This window comes from Tripterygium wilfordii, chromosome 9, assembly GCF_013401445.1.
Source record: "Tripterygium wilfordii isolate XIE 37 chromosome 9, ASM1340144v1, whole genome shotgun sequence".
Taxonomy (NCBI): Eukaryota; Viridiplantae; Streptophyta; class Magnoliopsida; order Celastrales; family Celastraceae; genus Tripterygium; species Tripterygium wilfordii.
This window is the reverse complement of record NC_052240.1, coordinates 6530846-6553540: the sequence shown is the minus strand read 5'-3', so window position 1 is coordinate 6553540 and position 22695 is coordinate 6530846. Positions and strand designations below refer to the sequence as shown.

The following is a 22695-nucleotide window of genomic DNA, read 5'->3' as shown; positions in this document are numbered from 1 at the left end:
TTCTGACTACCTCCTCCACTGGCACTAATTGTTGAAGCTTTACGACATTTCTGCACATCCCAATACTGACGGGAGTTGCGCTCTCCTCGCTCTAACTCTAGTGCCATATCCACCATCTCATCATAAGTCCTCACCCTAGAAGCAATCACCATCCTGCCAATGCTCAGAAGTAGACCATCTCGGTATTTCTCAGCTTTGCTTTCATCATCTGGAACAAACTTCTTCCCATACTTATACAACTACTCATACTTCTTGGTATACTGTGACACTGTCATCTCAGGTGTCTGCACCAAATCAAGATACTGTTTGGCCATATCCGCCTGGAAAGACCGTGGCATGAACCGCTGCATGAATAGTATCTCAAAGGACACCCAAGTCAAATCATTCTTCATTTGATCCAAGGAATCCCACCACTCAAAGGCTGACCCCCTCAAATAATATGAAATCAACATCATCATCCTATTGCCCGGTATAGCCAAAGTCTCCAATCGCCTGCTCATCTGGCGCAACCACTCTCCAGCCTCAAAACCCTCCCCCTCTCCAGAAAACTCCGGGGGATTTGTCTTACGCAGCTGCTCCATCTCATATAACTCTCGTCCAGGCTTCGGCACAGCTCTATCCTCAATATCAACTCCTGAAATCTGCCCCACTACGGTCCCCTGATGCCCTAACCATCTGAGTCTGTACCGCTAGCGACCTCACTATCTCCACAATGTCCCCCATAGAGGCTAGTGGCTCCTCAATAGTAGGAAGGGTCACCTGCACACCTGGGGTCTCCCGCACCCGCCCTGGTTGAACAATCGTGGTCCTTGCATGCTGGCCACTCCCTGTATGTGGCTCATCTTGTACGATCCCCTCCTCCCGTGTCCCTATATCAGAATCAGGTACCGACTCCTGTGTACTGAAAGTATGCCTAGTAGTACACGTCGTCCTACTACCTCGGCCTCTCGGTCTCCCTCGCCTGCCCTCAACACTAGGGGCCTCCACAGTACGAGAAGATCGAGTCGTCCTACGAGTATCCATCTGCATGACCACAGATAATGAAATTCAATAACAAACTCAAACAAGAGTTTATGGAGAAAGAATACAGACCGAATTAGTGGAGGTCGTGACATGGTCTGGAGACTCACTGACATACTATACACACTTCCCTGGACCCATACACAGATCCTATATTTCGTAACCTGGCTCCGATACCAAAATGTAACCCATTTCGGGTCAAAACGTTACACATAATAATGATAATACTTGTTTGAGAGATCATATATATTCCATTTGCAATGGAATTTCATATGAACATTCTTAGATACTTAATATGATTTACCATTATTGAAATTGAATTTTTCAGTCACTATATCTATATGATTAACCAATGTGTAAAAGCATGAAGATCTCTTTTTTAAAATCAATGCTCTTTCGTATCGGCTTTATTATTTATCGACGGTGAGTCTCATTGAAAAGAACTTTTTATGCGAATTCTAAATATATATTCTAAAAAAATTGAAAATTATTTAAAGAAAAAAAATGATAATATCAAAATGACATTAAAGTAAAACGCATTGTTGTAAAAACAGGGACAATGCTACACTCCTAAAAATCCCCCAAATCCATGTGACATTAGAATAGCCGTTGATTAAAAACACATATAAGGCCCACACATCTGTTCCTTAGCGGAACGTAAACACATTCAACTGATAAAAATATATTCGTCTTCTTTCATAAATTACTAAATCAATTAGCCATTTTTCTTATAGGACTGAGCAAATTCTGCTGAGTCATTGACTGACTGACCTTTTGCCCTGGTGTCCGATACATCAAGAAAGCGAAAACAATGATGGAACAAAACAAATAAAACATCCCCCGCATAAGTTAATGAAAGATAAACTCCCACAGCTTAATGACACGATGATTTTGTAGACTAAATTCACGGAAGCTTTATCTATGCAGGGAACTTTGTCCCCACGCCAAAAAATGGGACTAAATGAAAAAAGGGAAAAAAAAAAATGCAGGACCCATACAAATCAATTCCTTTCCACTAATTCACCTTGTAAAGAATATGTAACGTTTTACAATCAGCAGCAAGCTACGCTTGGAAAGCCATCTGTATTGAACCCAAAACTTCAAGTCCCACTAAACCAATATTCCGTAGTATTCCACTGAAATTCATAGACGGACTATACCCACGAAACGGGGGAGATGAAAAAGAATAGAGGAACGAAAAAATAATACAGCTAACATCACCAAAAATTTATCATTACAGCCATCAACCACCCCCAACAATTTACATCCATGATACATGGCTGGAAGGATTATGTATGCATGAACCCTCACTGCTTTTAACCGCAAAAGCAGATCCATGGGTTCCTAAATCAATAGGGGATTTAGACCCCAACAAATGACAGACCAAAACAACAGGGATCACAATGAGGAAAGACGCAACTGGTCAAGACGGGCACACTCTGCCATAGAATGGCCCAACTCGCCAGACAATGACTAACCAAAACCATGGTTAGGAATAGACCCATTTCCAGGAGTTCTCTTAATCACACCCGTCCCACCACTGGAACTTCGTCAAGCAAAGCTTCAAGCATATTGCCACATTTTCCAGGGCTCACTACTGACCAAATGCTGTGAAAGGACAGCAACAACTCTCGAATTTCATTAAACCATCACCAAAAGAATGTCATAAAGCAAAGAACCAGGAGAGCAAAGCAAAACTGAGCCACACTTGCATCTTAAACCAAGTTATGAAGCACCAGCAGCAGCGGATGCCTCTTCCATCTTTCCCTTTTCAATCTCTGCTCTCCGGCGTTCAGCATGCTGGGCAACACCATTTGCAAGTGCCTGATGATGGAAGTCAAGTGTCTGCGTAAGGGTCTGAAACCTCAATGGATCCGATGCTTGCATAGCTTCATTGACAAAGGGGAAAATTAAAACAAAGCCAAAAAATGACGAAGGAAGAGGACACAAATTATTAACAAAACTGACATCAGTTTCCAGCAAACACAGGGAAGACTTGTCACTTACCTTTGACAGCATCCACAAAAAAAATAAAAGGATCCACCTCATCAATAGGTGACTGAAACTCTTCATCATCGCTGTAGTCATCATCTGAGTCGTCATCGTCATCGTCATTGTCATTAGGCCGGAAAGCCTTTGCCTGTAATATCCAAGTAATGGTCAAACAAAAAACCCTTGGTGCATACTTGTGTTAAGATGAGGAATTTTTTGAGACTTCCCCAACCCCAACTTTAATATAGGTTTACATCAAACCTCATCAAACAACTCTCCTACTGATAATGTCCAAAATATAGTTTATTTACTGCACTAGTGTACAAATGAAACAATGTCCAAAATATAGTTTGTAATTTCAATTTGTTTACGCTTATTTTATCGTCCAAGACAAAGTTGGTTCGGACAAGTCAGAAAGAAACTGGAATCATAACTCCATAACATGGACAGAATAAAGTGACATCAAAACATGGCATCATTGGCTATATACATAAGACGGAATACATAAATGAAGAAATTATAAGAAATTAGTATGATATCTGATATGATCTTTGCCATATGGCAACATGCAGACAAAGTGCCCAGGACATATAACAATATTTATTGTCATAACCTACGAGAAAAAAGCTTCCTTAAGAAAGCAGGAAAAAAAAAGTTGCCATATCAATAAAATAGTCAGATAAGTTTATCACTTTAATTTCTAAGAAGTTTCCTTAATAATAATTCATTACAGAATTTAGATGGTGTGGCATTCTACTTGTTCAAATGCGGAATAATGAAGCCAGAGTCCTGCTCAATTCTGGTGTGAGTTGCCAATGCCCAAAAGACTATCATCGAGTCCCTATCTATCTCCCTGCCTAAGCCGCCAGTATATCATCTTTTTTCCCCTATTTCTCTCCTTCATAATCTACTTCTTATCAGAACTCTGGAGTCCCTACCATGTACTTTTGAAATGGCACATCCCCACTAAATTAGATATGTTACTTCCTTAAAACCACCTCTTCTTTAATACTGTCAGCACATTTACGAAAGACAACTTTAAATTTGATCAACAAAAAAGGGGAACAAGGCTGCATGTACATTTGTATTTGATTCAGAAAATGATGTGCACATACCTGTGCAGCATGTTTTTGAAGCCTAATGCTGTCAGCTTCATCGCCATCCTCCGTATCAACTCCCATTTCCTTGTCTGACCCATCATCATCATCTTCATCATCAGTTTGGAAGCCATCCATATCATCGTCATCTTCGGCCTCCTCTTTTGCAGCTTCTGTCAATTCAGTTAACCCTCAGAAAATCAACAAAATAATAAAATGTTTTACATCTACTATGATGACAAACAGTTCATTTACGGCTAAAAAAATTCAAAAGAAAAAAATTGAACAAATAAATATTAAAACCTTGAGCCTTGGCCATTTGATGGGTCGTGTCATGCGCCTTTCGTTTTTAAAAACACTGGGCTATCTTAAGGAGCCCAACCCAGCACAAGCTGCAACTCTTTTCTGTTTATTTTTTGGTAACCAAGAAGGTCCCAATCCAATAGCCACTTTGTGACCCCTGGGCCTAATTGCCATTGCCCGCACCATGACAACATGCGCTCTAGATTGGGTTGAAGCCCATGCGGGTAAGAGGGCCGAAGCCTCCAGAAGTGAGCTGCAAGGCCCATGAAATAGGGAACCCCTAGGAAATATCCGCTCTAGTTTCGAACTCTCGACGTCACGCTCTTTTAATCCTTAAGTCCGGAGAGGTAACCAACTAGACTATCGTCCAATTGTTTCCAACTGTAACTCAGTTCCTGAATGTTCCCCTTTCTTTATCTTCTTTCAGTTTTCATTTTCAAACTATTTTTGTTCACTAACAAATTTGTTTCCACATTGTTTCCAGGTATCTTTGTTTGAAGGACCGTTACTTCCTTTGGTGTTTAGCTGATTGGAGTTTCATTGCATCTTCTTTCAGTTTTCATTTTAGATGCATGGAGTTTCATTGCATCTATTTCAGATATGTTTGGTTAGAACAATGAAGAGTAACAAACTCAATTCTTTTTTTTCTTTTACCAAGTTACTTCATTTTTCCCTCCACTGCATGTCTAGGGTTAAAATACATCAAGTCTGTTGGACATTGGCAGAAGGGATTATCGAAGCATTTCTCTAAGTAGAAGTGCTCCAGTCTATGAAATGGAAAGAAAACAAAGAGGGGTCAAAGTGTTTTAAGGTTAAAACATGAATCTTCCACGTAATTTAGCCTCAATGTTAAGGCAAACTAAGGAAGAAGTATGGGAGTTGGATGAGGGCACCGGTATTCCAAAGACGTCAGGCCACTAACAAGACTGATTCTACTTGCCAGAAAAACGTAGCTTCCGGAAGTCATAGAAGTCCAATGAGGGAGGATGAGTCTAGAAACGGATCAGAACAGAATTCATCTCGTGATCCGCTAATTAAGGTGGCGGTTGATGATGATGGGTCCACTGCCAATGATGAGGTATTTTTGAACGAAAAAATCCCCGATATTCAGGAAACGGAAGAAGTTAATGTGGGGGTTATGTCTCTAAAAAATAGGAGTGGAATTGAGGAGTTGATTGTGGGGGCTAAGTCTCAAAAAGATTTGCTGGATACTGTTGCCGAAAATGTAGTCGCCCCATTGAAGGATTTTATTCCAGACTCTCACAAGAATATTCCATCATGTGAGAGTCCTGATGATTTATCTAGTCAGCAGGCGATGATAAATGTGGTTCCACCAAAACAGGAAACTAAGAAGTCTAGCTGAAAATGTAGAGCCAAGATAATATTGGATACAGATTCTGACTTGGTAGGTGGGCAAGAGGTTCATTCTGACTTCAAGGGTAAAGGGAAGAGAGGGCCGAAGGATGTTAGAGGTGTTGCAAAAACGCAAAAAAATGTTGAGGCGGAGGCTGCTCGCCTGGAATTGTAGGGGCTTGGGAACCAACCTACAATTCAAGAACTTAGCCATTTGGTTAAACTAAAGTCTCCCCAGGTGTGTTTCTTGATGGAAACGAAATTTCATTCTTCAAAAATAGATTCGATTAGAAATAAGCTTAATTTTAAGCACGGTTTGGTAGTGGATTCTGTTGGGAAGAAAGGTGCTTTGATGTTGTTATGGAAAGAAGAATTTCGGCTTATAGTTGAGTCCTATTCTTCAAATCATATTCATGTATTAATTGATGACAATGGAAGAGAGCCATGGCGTTTGACTCTTTTTTATGGCCATCCTGAATCATTACAAAGGAAACACTCATGGAATCTCTTACGATTCCTTAATAGCATGTCCGATTCTCCGTGGCTATGTGTTGGAGATTTTAATGCTATTACTAATCAATGTGAAAAGGTGGGTGGAAGTTTCAGAAACAATACACAAATTCAGGATTTTAATGCAGCGCTATTGGATTGCCAGCTTCACGATATGGGTTATAACGGGAATATGTTTACTTGGAGTAACCGGAGAAAGGAATCCAATGCCTTCATCAAAGAGAGGTTGGATAGAGCAGAGGCCAATCATGGGTGGTTTAGCCGGCTCCTTGGGGAGGCCAGACAGGCAGTTGCCTAGGGCCTCTCATGGAGGAGGGGCCTCACTTTTTATTAAGTTATATAGTTTTTTAGGTGTGTACAGACAGTACAGTGTACTTGCTAATTGATATAAGAAAAAAATATCTTAATATATTGCTATTTAAGAAAACAAGCCCATTAGCCCAAACATAAAATGACACGCTATCACATATATAAAAATTAAAAAGTGTAATTCATTGACCTAGAACTTTGATTGCCATGTAACAAATCAAATCTGAACCATACAAGTGAGGCCCCTCCCCCATGAGTTAATTGGTTTAGCGTTATTTGATTTCATTTGATGTAATAAATTTATAAGTTTGAGTTGCTTAATTTATTGGATATTGGTGATAATTTATGTGTATCCAAGAACTAATTATATTGCATTTTGAATTTATTAGATATGCTGGATTTCAGATTTATAAAAAAAATTATTTTAGGGGATGGGGGCCTAATTTCCTTAACTTGTCTAGGGCCTCCATAATGCTAGAGACGGCCCTGGGTGGTTACAACGGTGGGATCAATATTTGGTGCAACATGTTAATGTAAGTAACTCTAATCATTGCAGCGTATATGTATGTTGGGAGCCTAGACATTTTATAAGAAGGAGGTCCATCAGAAAATTTAAATATGATCCTACCTGGGGTCGGACGGAAACGTGCCAGAAGTTGGTTCAGCAACAATGGATAGTTAAGTCTAGGAGGAGTACTGACAGTGATGCTTTGTCTCATTTGCGTAAGAATCTTTATAGATGTGGTCCGGTGCTTCAAAAATGGGTGGTGAAAGATAGGCAGAGACAAGCTATGACAGTTACGAAGTTGAATGAGAAGCTAGATAATTTACTGGCAGCGGAATCCCATAATAATCAAGAAGAAATCTCCTTAGTTCGATGTGAGGTGAATCGAATTAGAGAGGAAGAAGAGAGGGTACTTGAGCATTTGAGCAAGCAACATTGGTTGAAGGAAGGGGACCAAAATACTAGTTTCTTTCATAGTAGTATGAAGCAGAGGCGGAGATTTAATCGTGTCGAACAAATTATGGATGAGCAGGGTATCTTGAGAGAGATGGATGACAATGTAAGGGCTGCTTTTTTGGAGTATTTTTCTCATCTTTTTACTGCAGGTCCCACTACTATCGATTACACTTTTCTGGATTCTATTTCCCCAGCGGTTGATTTTGATATGAATGAGATGTTAGGCAAAAGAGTTACTAAGGAGGAAGTATGGAAGGTGGTTCAATGTATCAGTTCCAATAAGGCCCTTGGACTGGATGGGTTCTCTGCTGGTTTTTATCATCAGCATTGGGCAACAGTTGGAGAGGATGTGTTTGAAGCAGTCTTGTATTTTTTTGAATCTGGGCGTATGGATACAGCGATGAATAGTACAACTATTGCCTTGATTCCCAAGAAGGTGGGTGCAGAAAGGGTGACAGAATCTCGTCCAATCAGTCTTTGTAATGTTTCTTACAAAATAATATCCAAGATTCTAGCGAACAGGCTGAGTTTGATTTTGGAAAAGATTATCCATGGGAATCAGTCAGCCTTCATCAAAGGGAGGCTCATTACTGATTATGTCATTGTTGCTTATGAGGCGCTGCATACTATGAGTACATTGGCACGTAGTAGGACAGATTATATTGCGGTAAAGCTATATATGAGTAAAGCGTATGATCGGGTGGAGTGGAAATTTTTACATGAAATGATGACAAGAATGGGTTTCTCTGAAAAGTGGCAGGGATGGATTATGCAGTGTATTTCGACGGTTACTTATAGGGTTTTGGTAAATGATACACTATCAAATACCATATATCCTACAAGAGGTATTCGTCAGGGAGACCCAATCTCACCTTTACTCTTTGTTATATGTACCGAATCTCACCTTTACTCTGTTATATGTACCGAGGCATTGAGTATTAATCTTCAGGCTACTCATGATCGAAATTCCTTCCAAGGAATACCCTTTGGAAGAGGCCGAATTAGAGTTTGCCATTCATTTTTTGCCGATGATAGTCTGTTTTTTTGTCGAGCAAGTGTTGAGGATTGGCATTGTATTTTTGATATTTTGGAGTCCTATGGAAGAGTTTCAGGGCAATTGATAAACTATTCCAAAGCCAGTATTTATTTTAGTAGATTTGCATCCTCTTCTCTTTGGCAGAGATTTCTGTTATAGGGGCGGCAGAGGCAAAGCAATATGATCGATACTTGGGTCTACCAGCCATGGTGGGGAGATCAAAATGCATCGCTTTCAGTTATTTGCTGGAAAAAGTAAGGAAAAAAATTACAAGTTGGTCACATCGTCATCTATCACAAGCGGGGAAGGAGATTTTTGTCAAGGCAGTTTTACAAGTGATTCCCACATATGCTATGCAACTGTTTAAGTTGCCCAAGAGCTTATGCAATGATATTGACCAATTGTTGCGATAGGTTTGGTGGGGGAGTAACTCTAACCAGAATGTTCAATGTGGGCTTTCTTGGACAAAGTTATGTACTTCAAAGATGGCTGGAGGTAAGGGTTTCCGAAATTTTGAGGCTTTTAACGAAGCCTTGTTAGCTAAACAAGGATGGAGAATTATATCCAATCCAGAATCCCTTTCCAGTAGAGTATTGCGGCAAAGTATTTTCGTAATGGGGATTTTTTAATGGTGGAAAAGGGTAGACATGCTTCATACTTGTGGGCTAGTATTCTGGAAGCACGGCCTTTGTTGAAAGATGGGTTGCGTTGGCGAATAGGGAATGGATTTACAGTTCAGATATGGCAAAATGTTTGGCTTCCACGTCCTCTCTTCTATGGTCCTCTGGCGGAGGCTTTTAGGCTTTCAAAGGGATTCATATGTTAGTTCCTTGATTGACTGGGATATGGGCTGGTGGAATACCAGTCTACTTGAACAATTATTCGAGCATGATGATGTTCAGATGATTTTAAAACAATCCCTAGGCTCAAGGTATATACATGATGTGATTTGCTGGACAGGAACTACAAATGGTCTCTATACTGTGAAAAGTGGGTACCATAGGGCCATGGAAATTCGAAGTAGAGATTTGGCAACATCATCTAATTGTAATGGCAATGTGTCATATGCAGTGTGGCATTCGATCTGGTCTTTGTTTGCTCCCCCTTCCATAAGGGTGTTCATATGGAGGGCGTATCATGGAATTTTGCCAAGTATGCCTACTCTTGCACATAGACATATCGCTGCTCATTCTAATTGTCCTCTTTGCGACTGCCGAGATGAAACATGCCTTGTGGGAATGCCCTTCAGCTAGGGATGTCTACTGTTGTGCTAGTATTAAACGGCTGCAAAAGATTGGATTGACTACTTGCTCTTTTTCTCAGTTTTGGGATTCTATAAAGGAGCAGTTGAATCAAAGGGAGTTAGCAATTATGGTGATTACCATGAGATTGATTTGGCATAGAAGGAATAAGTTTGTTCATGAAGGGTCTTTTGTACACCCAACGCAACTTGCTAATCAAGGGATTCAATTGGCAGATGACTATGCTTCTGCACAAGTAGACTCAGGTATGATCTCGACAAATATAATATATGGAGGGAACAATTTGCTGAGTTGGACAAGACCTTCAAGAGATTTTATCAAGGCTAATTGGGATGCTGCATTATATACCAGAGGAGATTGTACTGGTATAGGTGTTATATTTAGGGACTGTAATGGTGATGTTATGGCTTGTAGTACATATAAGAGGCAGGTTGCGCTCGATCCTATTATTGCGGAGGCGATGGGGGCTCTTCATGCAGTCCAGTTGGCTATTGAACTGGGATTTTACCAGCTGACTTTGGAAGGAGATTCATTGGTTGTTGTGGAAGACATCAAAGGTGGGGAGTTGAATTGGACAGCTTGGAGAGCGATTGTCTTGGAGATTAGAAGGTTGCTTACACAGTTCGTTAAGTGGACAGTTTGTCATGTTAGAACTTAGAAGAGAAGGTAATATGGCTGCACATTCCTTGGCAAAATGTGCTCTTCAGGAGAATGACTTGAGGGTATGGATAGAAGAGGCTCCTTTGTGTGTTTCAGATATTGTGAATGCTGAGAAAATATCTTCTGCAAATGAGGGAACTTTGGTGGTTTAGATTGTGGTTTCTTTCATTATTTTTATTTTCTTATTTTGTTTCGGTTTTTCAATGTTGTGTTCTCGCAGTTTCTGGTTATGTATTCCACCTTAAGGTGGCACGAGTACCTTTTAATAGGACTCCATTTCATTTATCCAGTTTTATCTGGAATTATGGAATCATATTAGGTTGCAAAACCTTTTCAAAAAAAAAAAAACTAAGGAAGAAGTATCTTTGGGTTATGTAAACACACAGAAAGCGACTGACCTGCAACTTGATCCTTGTATGCAACTAGCAGATCAAGAGTGGCATTGAAAATGCGGCCCAATGCCTCTCCCGATACCTGATCGGCAGGGAGTGTAAGGAGTGATGTCAATCCCAAGCAGCAAACTTTCTTATCATGTTCCCTGCAGAGCAAAAATCACATTTTACAACTGAACCAGTCCTTTCCTTTAACGGGGACGGAGATATACAAAAACTTGCTACAAGGAGTAAAAAAATAAGAGAGGAAGAAAGGGTACAAGAACGGAACCATATTTGTTAAAAAAATAATGGAACCTTTTAAAATTAGCCCGACCACCACTCTTTTTCACTTGCTGCAACATTTGGAACCAAAGCTTAAAGATCTCTGTGGCAACACCAAGTTTATGTAATATGCTGAGAGTCAAAGCTGCATTATAGTAAAGAGCATCTGCAATCTGCACAAAAATTTCAAAATGTCATTAACGGCCTCCAAAGATACATGAATGTGTCGAAAATTTTCTCGAGTTCTTACAAGCAGCATGCTCAAATAATAATGAGAAATTATATAAATTTCACCAACTATAGATGGGAGCTTCAAGCGAATATGATATTTCAGAAGTGATATAAGCATTAATGAAACATAGAAAGTTAGCAAATCTCTAAAAAAACTTGGAAACAAAGTACTTCAATTAAATTTTCGAAAACTTTGTTTTATTTTCCACTAAAAGAAGCACAAGGAGATTTCCATTGGACAACCACGCCTATTTGTGGCCCTCGGCACAACTTTATAGGAAGTCCGTACAATCAAGCGAATTGATGTACAGAATTCTCTTCCATAAGTTTTGCTCAACATCAGCCTCTTTTTCAGTTGACTTGTAAAAACATTTTAACTAACCAAATTTCCATGCACAAAAGCATCTTTTCATGAATTGTTTTCCATCAAGCAAAGGCAGTCCATATGCAAATTCACAACTAAGAAAAAGACTGCCAAGAGGAAAGGCACATTTATTCCATTCATAATGCAGTAAGCTGCTTTTAGTAATTGAATTTGAAAAGGCATAGATATAAGGAGAGCACACAAATTTCAGACTATATCTTGGAGTGACCTGCCACTATCAGCTGAACATAAACCTCGAAGAAGGATAAGGCAGAGATAATAGGAAGTGTTACATCAGGATGCCTACATACTTGCAATCACAAAGATGTTAAAAATTAGGATGCGTGAAAAAAGGAGAATCATAACAGTACTATGTCTCATATTGAACAAGATATCACTTCTGCAAATTAACAAGGCTGTGTAGCCTTAACCACCTGACTCACATTTTGTAACACATATACTAAACAGAAAACTGCCTTATTTATAATAAACCTTAACATCTCCAGCAAAAAAAAAAAGGCTTGTTCCTATCACTCACCACTTGTATGAGAAGACATTTTAAGTATGACTTCTCCGCTCGACGCAACCGCTCAACAGTGATTCTCAGACAAAACTCCACCCATTGATCCACCTGACCTCTGCAATTCTGGAAAACTACTTCAATGAGCTTAGGAGCAGGCTCAATATCATTGTCCTCTAAATTTTTGTCAGCCATGACCTGCAAAATGAAAAACAAAGCATGTAGAGTAAATCAGCCTAGAAAAATTCACAGAAACAATAATAATGTAAGGAATATAAAGTCCTCGGAGATATTTCTAATTCTGCTACAAGGCAACAGAACCTGATCAAAAATGAAACTTGAGCTAATAATAGGAACTCACGGAAGAAATCATATTCCATAGGCTCTGTTGGTAGTCTGGTTCCTTGCAACTAAGAAAATGCTGTGTTCCCCTGGATATATAATTGTCCAAAGGGACAAGAATATCTGCTCAAGAATGTATCATTATGAGAAATTGAGAATCAGCAAATGGAAGCAGTGGAAGTGAGGTCCATCAAGTAAATGCAGACTTAAATTACTTGAAGTGATTCTTAGCACGCAATACAGAAAGTGAAGATCTATTTTCTCCACTCCAACACCAAGGCAAAAACATCAATAGATTAAGTTTTAATTATCTGGAATGAAAATTTGATGGAGAGTGGTTTTCTCTTTTACAAAATAATCCCTCTGTAATTTGAACAAACCTCTAGTTGCATCACAAAAATGCCTAGGTTCTGAATTGACTTCAACAGCACAAACACAGTTCAACCAATATTACTTACAATTCAGCACATTTCAAACAAGGAGGCACGAACTTTTAAGAAAGCATATATGGAGAGTACCTAATGCAGATCAAAAATCATGGGATTTTGAATCATAGTTTATTTAGAATTTTACGTCTTTTTCAGTTGGTTTTAGGTCTTATTTATCTTTTATTTAAGTTAGTATTATTGTTAGGCTAATATTATAGGGTTTTATATGAGTTTTAAAAGCGATGGTATTATCGTAATTTCTAGGTTAGTTTAAACGAGATTAAGTATTTATTAGTGTTTTATTATGATATTTTAGGAAGTTTTTTGATTTCTTTTTAGTCTTGGTTTCATAGTAGGAGTGGTTTAGGGTTTCTCTATTTAAAAGATTGTAACCTCTCGTGCTATAGACGACTTTAGACTTTTATTCAATCAAAATACAGAATTTTCTGTTGGGTTTAAACCCTAGAGACTCCTTTGAGTCGATTCTATCGTCCCTTCTTCCAATATATCCGTTCAAATCTCTATTTTGCGATTCTTTATTGTTCTCTAATTTTCGCTGCATCAGTAGCACTGCACGTATTGCAGTCTAACCTCATCGAAAACCAAGGAAATTTAATAAAAGAAATATGCAACCAAATTCTAACAATCAACTAATTCTCAGGGAAAAAAATTATTCACAAATTACTCGTGGTTAAAAAAAGGTTGAAATAAACAGTTCTACGAGAAATTATGACCATCACAAACAACAGATATAAGAAAAAAATCTAAAAACATACTTGGAAAGAAGTCAATAGCCCAATCTGCTAATGCATCTATCATCAAAGGCCAAAGAGACCACATATCCAGAGATATTGTCGGAGAGAAAAATGTCATATATGAAACAATCTCCAAAACTTCTTCAAAGACCTCTGCATTGGTATAACAGGAAAGTCAGCATCAAAGGAGACTGGAAATAAAGCATAAAGCACAATCAGATACAATAATTCCCTAAGATTATAAAAATAAAAAAGTTATAATAATCATATCAGGGCCATGATAGATCGCCAATGTCTAAAAGCATGTTAAAACACTTTTATATGCTCTTCTGACTTTGACAAGTGTAAATGATTCTTAGCAAAAAAAATTGCACGAACAGCTTACAAAATATGCTTTTATTCAACTGAAAAATCTATTCCCCAACATCCAACATAAAAATTCCACTACTTTCTCCTTTTTTAAGGCACATAAATTTCTCCTTACTCCGAGAACCGAGAACACTATTAGTCTACATGTTTCTAACCCTTAGAGATTCATATGCACCTGCGGGACAGAGGAGAATTGCTTGGAAGTGAGACAAAATTAAGACAAACTATTACTTGATTCTCCTGAAAAACAATGCTTATAAGAGGCAGCTCTACCAATTCTCCAGAACTTAGAACAGAAATTAAGAGAAATGACAAAAACTAATTATTTATAAAATGTAAACTAATGTCAAAGGAATTAGTTGCAGCTTTACAAAAATTGGCCGAACAGTCACTGCTTTTGGAAAAAACTGTAATATGGAAGTATATACGATATCAAATGTTGTCAATGTCTTGCCTTGTATTTGTATAGCTTTGTATATATCAAATGTTGTCAATGTCGTGCCTTGTTTTTGTATAGCTTAACAATAATATTCTTGCACACAGGTTGCACCCCTATGGTGCCCTGTAAGGATATTGTACTTTTACCTTTTTCAGGAAAACTAAATTTGAGACCAGTTTGTCTACATAAACAATTGAAGTTCAACCATATCGTTATTAAGAAATCACACATACATATGCAAGCGAAATTAACAAAACTAGTCTGTGAAACAAAAGGTTAGCTGGAAACAAATCGTCACACATAAATAGCAAGGCGGCACAACATAACGACCAACAACACCCACTATCAGTTGCTCACATACCTTGACCATCAGTTGTCAGCATCCTGCGCATTATAGGAAGCAAAGTTGGCTCAATTTGGACAAAAAGGTCGGGAAGTCTGCTGACTGATTCAAGAATTGTGCTTATAGCACGTAAACAACCAACTGCAGCCAAAGCCCCAGGGTCGTCCATTTCATCATCTGCTTCAGCAGTGTTCATACACCTCCAAAACGCAGCAGCCTGAGGGGTGAAAAAAAGAACAAATAGTTAACAGTTAAACAGTTTAAATCCCACAAGATGACATACAATTCAATAAAAGCAATTCCTACCAGATTCTGGCATAATCCAAGAGCATAGGGCGCCATCTCTTCCCCAAATTTGTCCACTATAGTCTCTAGTGTGAAAACAAGGTCCTCGTTCTCAACCTCATTCATAAGTTTGAAGAACTCTGAAGAGTGAGGGGAGTGAGTCACATGAATATAACTCCATTTTGTAAAACATAAGGGTGAGTAATAGACACATAGATGGGAGGGAAAGCAACAACATGAAACTATGAAAGCATGATGACATAAGTCCAAAATTACCAACAAATTAACAAGGTGTTTTGGAATGAGATAAATGGATAGAAGATAAGCAAAATCAAGATAAAAGGGCTCAGTTTTAGAATTTTCTCTTGTTTGGACAACAACTAACAAAAAGCATAAGGGAAAAAAGTTCATAGAGGTTAGGAAAATTTGGCAGCTCTACAAGGTGTCAAACAGGGAACTTCAAATAATAATTAAAAGAAACAGGGAACTTAAGTGAAGCAATGATAATATTGAGAGTAATAAAATTTACATACCATCAAGTAGTTGAGGAAGGATCGGGCGTATCTCATTTAAATCTGCCACACAAAAACAAAGGAACATATTTCCATTTAACACCAAACAAAGGAACATATTTCTATTTAGCTCCCAGCTACAATAACAGAAAGTGAAACTGCAGATGCATCCATCAGCAGCTTCTTACCTCTGCAAGCTTCAACAAAGGATCGCAATGCAAAAACTGAATCAACACGGACAGGAAGCTCCGGATCACGCAAACCAGAAACAACACTATGCAATGCTTTACGGAAATTATTTGGATCTGAGAAGTTAACGTGAGCATATTGCCCCGCCACCCATGCTGCCTATTATCACCACAAACAAATTTCAAGTGTATAAAAAAAAAAAAACACACACACACACACTATAAAATTTTGCAGCTAAAATCAAGTATTCTATAGGAAAAAGATGTTTTCCACAAACAAGCTTGAATAGTCCTACATAGCACAGTAGCATTCAGCAGGATCTAATTGTTTATTTGACAAATACCAATGGATAAAGACATAAAGTACTTTTGAGGAACGCAGATATGAGGATGAAAGACAAGAGGATACTGACAATGTACATAATTTAATAAGAAGGAAAATAGACCCGCCAATTCTTACCCTATCAAAATTGACCCTGGTCTAAGAGTTTATATATTAGGCCACATTAAGTGAATTGATTACATGAAAAGAGTTACTTTGCCTAAGTGAATTGATTACATAAAAAAGATTACTTTTACCACTGCTAATGCTTGACAATTACAACAGCCTTTACATGGAAGAACACTTCAGCCTTGTATAGGATATTAAAAAAAATTGTAGATGCAAAATCAACTTGAGAAATAAGTACATAACATAAAGGACTGATGAAATAAGAGAGAAAATAATACTAATGATTCAATTACGGAAAATATTTCTCATATTCATTTCATTTACTGTGTCTTGAATGAGAAACAATATACTCACAAGCCTCGTAGAATTAAAATACATGCAAGCAACCCCCTGCGCACACAGATAATTAAGGATGCCAAATTTGCTTGATTCAAGAGTCAGCCAACATTGACAGATATACAATAGAACACATTTTAGCACCAAGATTCATGAAGTTGCAGAGTTATATAACCGACAATCAATTGGCAGTAGAAAGCAAACCACCTTGGCTCTAAGATGACCAACAGGACTACAGAACTCAGGGAAAACATGCTTCACTAACATAGGCTCTAACTCAGATTTGTATGGTTCAGTCTGCTTCAGTTTATCACAAAGTGCCCCAATAGCCAGTAAAGCACCATCCTTTTGGCGATAGGGTTTATATTCAACTGGTGCTTCATCATATCTTCAGTTAAGAAATTATGATAGTTAAATACCATAAAAAAAATGCATGAATTTTCAGAGAAGAATGTTGGAGACAGCTAAAACTATGCTCCATCTATAGAAGATGTCAATGTTAAAGACTACCTCTTAAAAATCTCCACAATGAATTGAATAAACTTGTGAAGGTTGTCTTTCACACGCTTCTTAACCAACTCACTGACAAAATCCATGGAAGCAGTCCTTGGACTATATAAATCTTCAATAATATCTGCAACAAAGCAAGATAATGCATGAAACATCTTTTCTAATTTAGGTCTTCCATTAATCAAGCCAGTTGTGATCACCCACCATAACCCTTCCTTACATACTCATGTGGATCTTCTTCCCAGAGCTTCTGATCATTATCATTGAAGCACATTAGAGGGAAAACTATCTCAAACAGCAGAACGTCGAGTCGAGGTTGCAGCAAACTGTTCATACTACTCTTCGAGATACTGCAAAAAATATATATTAAAATAGTACCCATTTATATAAAGCGACTAAAAATAACTTGAGGGTAAAAGGCTCCTCTACATGTTAAACATCCCGTACAACAACATATGTGCAATGCTTTTCTCTCTCAATACTACATAAGTATAATTTATATATCCAATTCCTGGTATTACACGTGAGTAGTTCCTCATCCAGGAAAAACTAAGAGGTACAGCATGCCAGAAGCACAAGGAGGACTCATACTCAAGGGGATGAAGATGATTCTTCACACTTTTTTAAGGGATGCAAAAGAAACGTTAGTAAAGGGGCACAAAGGGAGCGCAACACAAAGAAACAGAAAGCAAAAGATACATTACAAGACAAAGAAAAAAACACAAGAAGGAGGACTTATACTCAAGGTGATTGAAGATGATTCTTCAGACTCTTTTTTTCTGGGAATGCAAAAGAAACTTTAGTATGGGGGCACAAAAGGAGGGCAACACCTAAAAACAGAAAGCAAAAGGATACATTACAAGGAAAAAAAAATCACAAACCCAAAAAATGAAATCCCAACTAAAGTTCTCAAGGACCTAAAATTAGGCCTCACACCTAAACTGATGTCATGAAAGAAATTATTACACTAGACAAGCGCAAGCAAACCTCATACTTTGGTACAGGAGCTGATGACTTCGCTAGCAAGCATCATTAAGGGAAGTTACACTCTCATACAAATAATGCAGCAGCAATCCATAAACCAAATATCCTTAAACACTAACTGTGTAATCTTCTTCTACAAGTTTACTTCCATGAAGCATCCTAACATGATATCTTACAAAATCTATGAAACTTCCAATCACATTTGACCACACTCTTAAAAGATGGAGTATCAAAAACCACAGCAGTTAGGCAAAATTAAGATTTCCTGAAACTGTGATTTAAATTCGTGTGCCTTTATGGTGCAGATCAAAAGAAACAAGCAATTCAAAGATCATGGGATTTTGAATTATGGTTTAATTGGAAGTTCAGGACTTTTAAGTTAGATTTGGATCTTATTTATCATTTATTTTAGTTAGTATTATTGTTGGGACAATATTATAGGGTTTTATTTAAGTTTTAAAAGTGATACCATTATCTTAGTTAGAAAAACGAAATTACTTATTTATTAATATTTTATTATGGTATATTAGGAAGTTTATTGCTTGTGAAACAAGTAGTATCTTTTAGGGGTCAAATATCTTTTTAATTAGGTGTAGTTTTATTTCCTTTTAGTATTTGTTCCCAATTAAGAGTGGTTTAGGGTTTGGTTTAGGGTTTCTCTATTTAAGAATTGTAACCTCCCATGAGAGAAAGAACTTCTATTCAATCATAATACATAATTTCATGTGGGCTTAAACCCTAGAGAATCCATTGAATCGATTCTATCGTCCCTTCTTCTAATCTATGCATTCAAATCCGTATTGTTTTCTACCATTTTTCCTGCATCAAAGACTATGCTGATGACATCAAAATACCGAACCACCAAAGGCTAATAGGATAACATTTGTTGATTAAAACCTTATAACTCTGGTATCTATTTATAAAATTGAATTGCTAATCCTATAAACAATATCAGAAAGAGTGCTTGGTCATAGCTACATATGAACAATAAGAATGATCATTTGAGGCCAAAATGGAGAAGCGTGAACTGCCTGTCATTCAAGATATCGGAACTTGCTTAGCCATAAAACAAAAACAAGTCCACATTAACTAAATTTTACCAAATGAATAAAGGTATGAGCATATGCAAAAAACTAATAATAATAGAAAAGAATGCATTTACTTAAAACTCCTTTCCCATCTCCTATCACTTATGCTAGTTTTACAATAAATAAACCCTTAAGATGGAGTCAACTCAGTCGAGTATGGGCCTAGATCCTGCGAAGCAGGGAAAATTAACAACTCACAAAAATTTTATTAAGTACTCATAATTGAATTGGCTTCCAATAAGAGTCGATAGGCATCAAATTGGGGAAATATATATATATGGGATCATATTAAACAAACCTGTTGCTTAGATACTGAAGAATAAGGTTGATGACTCTATCAGGTAAATATCCACCAACACGGATCACATTCAATAAATTCAAGTGACATTCCAAAATTTTCCCAGCATAATTCTTCTGAAACAGTTGAGCAAAAGCTTTGTTCTCTGGATCTTGAAGTTTCAAATCTCCAAACCTATAAGAATAGAATACAGGTCATAGGCACGGCACGACTACACACATCACAATCTCCCATCGTCCAAAACCAAAATCAAAGTCGCAAAAGTACCTAGTATAGAGCCTGTTTAAAATGTGAACTGTCCATTTTTTCACCTTCCACCACCCCCATGATTTTCTGAGCTCAGGATCCATAGGCTGGCCTTCTTGGGGGACAGGCCTCTCCAAAACATTTAAGAACAAAATCATCCAGGCATTGAAAACAATTGGATCAAAAAGCTGCTTTGGGATCTCCAACTGAACAAAAAACAACAAAGGCACACAAATGATGAGTGAGAAAAGAAGAGAAAATACAATATTCCAGAAAATTTTCCCACACAAGATAATTGTTTAAAAGTTGATAAAAATCCTTGAACACCAATGACTTATAGGTTATAGCATTCAAACAAACAAGGTAAGTGATAACAGAATAAACCAAATTGTGTGGAATGTAAATTCCAGTATGATGTCTCATATATTACACAGTCCAAAAATGACTAAAGTACCGATACAACTGATGCACTATTAACTTCCACATAAGTCATGTAGATAATGACAACAATATTTGAAACAACTTACATATATAGATGACCAGAATATTTTGCAAATAAGCTTGATCAAATCAGCCACTTCCAATGAAGGGTTTACAATCTGGACAAGCCTGTTGAATATATTGAGAAGATTATGAAATGTCTCATCAACAATGCGATGAACTGGTGCCCTCTCTTCGTCTGATTTGAACCTAAAAAATAGCAGAATAAAAGCACGTAAGTATGGACTCAGACGTAAGTACCATCTAGTAAAATTTAGTACTATTAAATTCCACTAGTAGCCCTACATGTTAAACCCAAACTTGTTGAATAAAGTTCATCAATTCCTATTCCTTAATCGCAGAGGGCACAAGTTGAAGACTTGAGAATGGAACACTGGCAAGCATAGACACAAGTCCTTTTTGCAGGTAGTTTGTATAACATATTGAGTATCTCCCTTAATTAACCACAGCAACAATCAAAACATATACTCACTCGTATTTTCTAGCAAGAATCCGCAACACAAACAAAGCTCCATAAACTTGCTGATCCTGCAAGTTATGCTTCACCCAGTCAAGAAGGTGTGGCCACTGCTCCGGGTAATCAGCATGGATAATAGTCTTGATGCACTCACCAAGCTGTACCCTGTCCATCATTAATCATTGATATTAGTGCCAAGAAGAAACCCTACTCAGCACAGATTAAAAGATCAGCCACAACAAAAAAAACTTTGTCCCTACTGGCATAGAGGGAAAACAACAAATTTGTAGGTAATTCAACATAATCAATGAAAAAGTCTATGAAATGAGAAAAAAAAATGACAATATGTACCTCAAAAGAGGAGGAACTTGCACAACAAACACGAGAATATGATCTCTCACCATATCTTTGTCACTCTGGGATATCTTCTGCGGCTCATCTGTGCCACAAAGTTCCCGCAACGTCATGAACAATATTCTAAGAGACAGACAAACGCATCAACATACTAAGAATTATATCCAACCTGGATCGTGAGGTGCCCAGTTTTTGCCAATGAAGTTCTTGAAGTGAATACTAGCAACTTGCCGCACAGCCAAGTTGCAGTTATTGTCTACAATTATCTGCAGCAGTCTCACAAGATGCTGTGGTGTGTTCTGAAACTGCAAAACAATAAAAAGCTCCAATCATCATTTTAGAACAGTAACGGAATAAAACACCATAATTCAATTCCATCGTCAACTAAGAATCATTTCTGCATCTCCTCAGCGAATCAATCAATCAATTCGCAATAATTAATAAATAACAGAAATAAATGGAGGACCTGATTGAGGCTTAGCTCAGCAGCTTTGCGTTCATCGTGGTTGGGACTAAGAGCAGCCTGAAGGATCACGGTGAGGCTAGGGAGATCCATTTCCGGGATATTCGCGATGGGAGCAATGAAACAGAACCGGAAATTCGATAATCGAATTTGATCTTAGGCTCTATCTAAACCCTACCTGGAATTGATTGTTCTCTAGGGTTTAGAGAGATGTATAGCAGGAGACGGAAAATTAGGGGAGAGAGAGAGTAGTGATGGGTTGCGGTTGCGGTTGCGTGGACAGACGGCCAGAGTCAGCGGACGTATAAAACACTAAGCTCCGTTTGGAACATTATAATTTTGCTATCCATTGTATAATTTAATCCTTTATAAATTAATGTATAATTTAATCATATTCATATTTGAAAATAATTTGATATTAGACTTATATATTATGGTGGTATGTCTGGAGTATCTCAATTAAAGTGAGAATGGAGGTCTTTTTTGTAATTTGATATGTTATTTCTTATATTAAAAACTCGATATAAAATAAAAAACGAGTTGGATGTGTTTTAATATTATACGATCGGCATTGTATAATAATCACTTTTGTATAAATTTATATTATTTCGAGTATTTTAAAAATCGTCCAAACACCTGATAAGTTCATTAAAAGATAATTTTATATTATACGGAATGTTATCCGCTCATCTAAACGGAGCATAAGTTTCTTTTAAGGATGTCAGGGCTCTCTTTAGGGAGGCAATCCTTCCAAGTTCTAAGAGTACCATAATGGCTTTCATTTACTATACTCTATACCAAAATTATTTAAATTTTCAATATCAAAATTGTTGCGTCACCTAAAGAGCATCTGCAATGGTAAATACCAAAATGAGACATCAAAACACCCCATTGATTCCTGCTACAGTACTTTGATACCATATTTTATTTTTGAAAAAATAATAAACTCCAACCCAAGTAACCAAATGGATAATCATTTTTCAAACTCATTTAAATTAGTCCATATAGGTAGCCCATCTCCAATATTAAAAACAATTCAACATAAATTAAATGGTTAATAATTTAAAATTTG

The 22695-nt window shown here is 37.5% G+C and overlaps 1 protein-coding gene across 1 annotated transcript; it reads right to left on the bottom strand.

The window, feature by feature from the left end:
- Window positions 1-2015: 2015 nt before the first annotated feature.
- LOC120005857 (importin beta-like SAD2) lies at window positions 2016-21951 on the bottom strand. Its single transcript, XM_038855715.1, has 22 exons — window positions 21627-21951; window positions 21330-21465; window positions 21158-21245; window positions 20822-20971; window positions 20376-20538; window positions 19870-20054; window positions 19603-19776; window positions 17437-17582; window positions 17233-17356; window positions 16930-17110; window positions 15936-16095; window positions 15769-15810; window positions 15257-15375; window positions 14969-15167; window positions 13821-13952; window positions 12636-12739; window positions 12293-12472; window positions 11193-11332; window positions 10902-11041; window positions 4128-4282; window positions 3028-3160; window positions 2016-2909 (listed from the first exon to the last, which is right to left on the bottom strand). Exons 1-22 carry the CDS (start codon window positions 21714-21716, stop codon window positions 2746-2748), a joined length of 3105 nt encoding a protein of 1034 aa, XP_038711643.1. The 5' UTR covers window positions 21717-21951; the 3' UTR covers window positions 2016-2745.
- Between the last annotated feature and the right edge of the window lie 744 nt (window positions 21952-22695).

Excerpts from the sequence above, each read along its gene's own strand:
- LOC120005857 (XM_038855715.1), bottom strand. The coding sequence starts at position 21,716 with ATGGATCTCCCTAGCCTCACCGTGATCCTTCAGGCTGCTCTTAGTCCC. Across the intron at positions 17,357-17,436 it reads GTATGTAAGGAAGGGTTATG|ATATTATTGAAGATTTATAT; the intron begins GTGGGTGATCAC and ends GCTTTGTTGCAG. Across the intron at positions 2,910-3,027 it reads TTTTGTGGATGCTGTCAAAG|CTATGCAAGCATCGGATCCA; the intron begins GTAAGTGACAAG and ends TTGTCAATGAAG.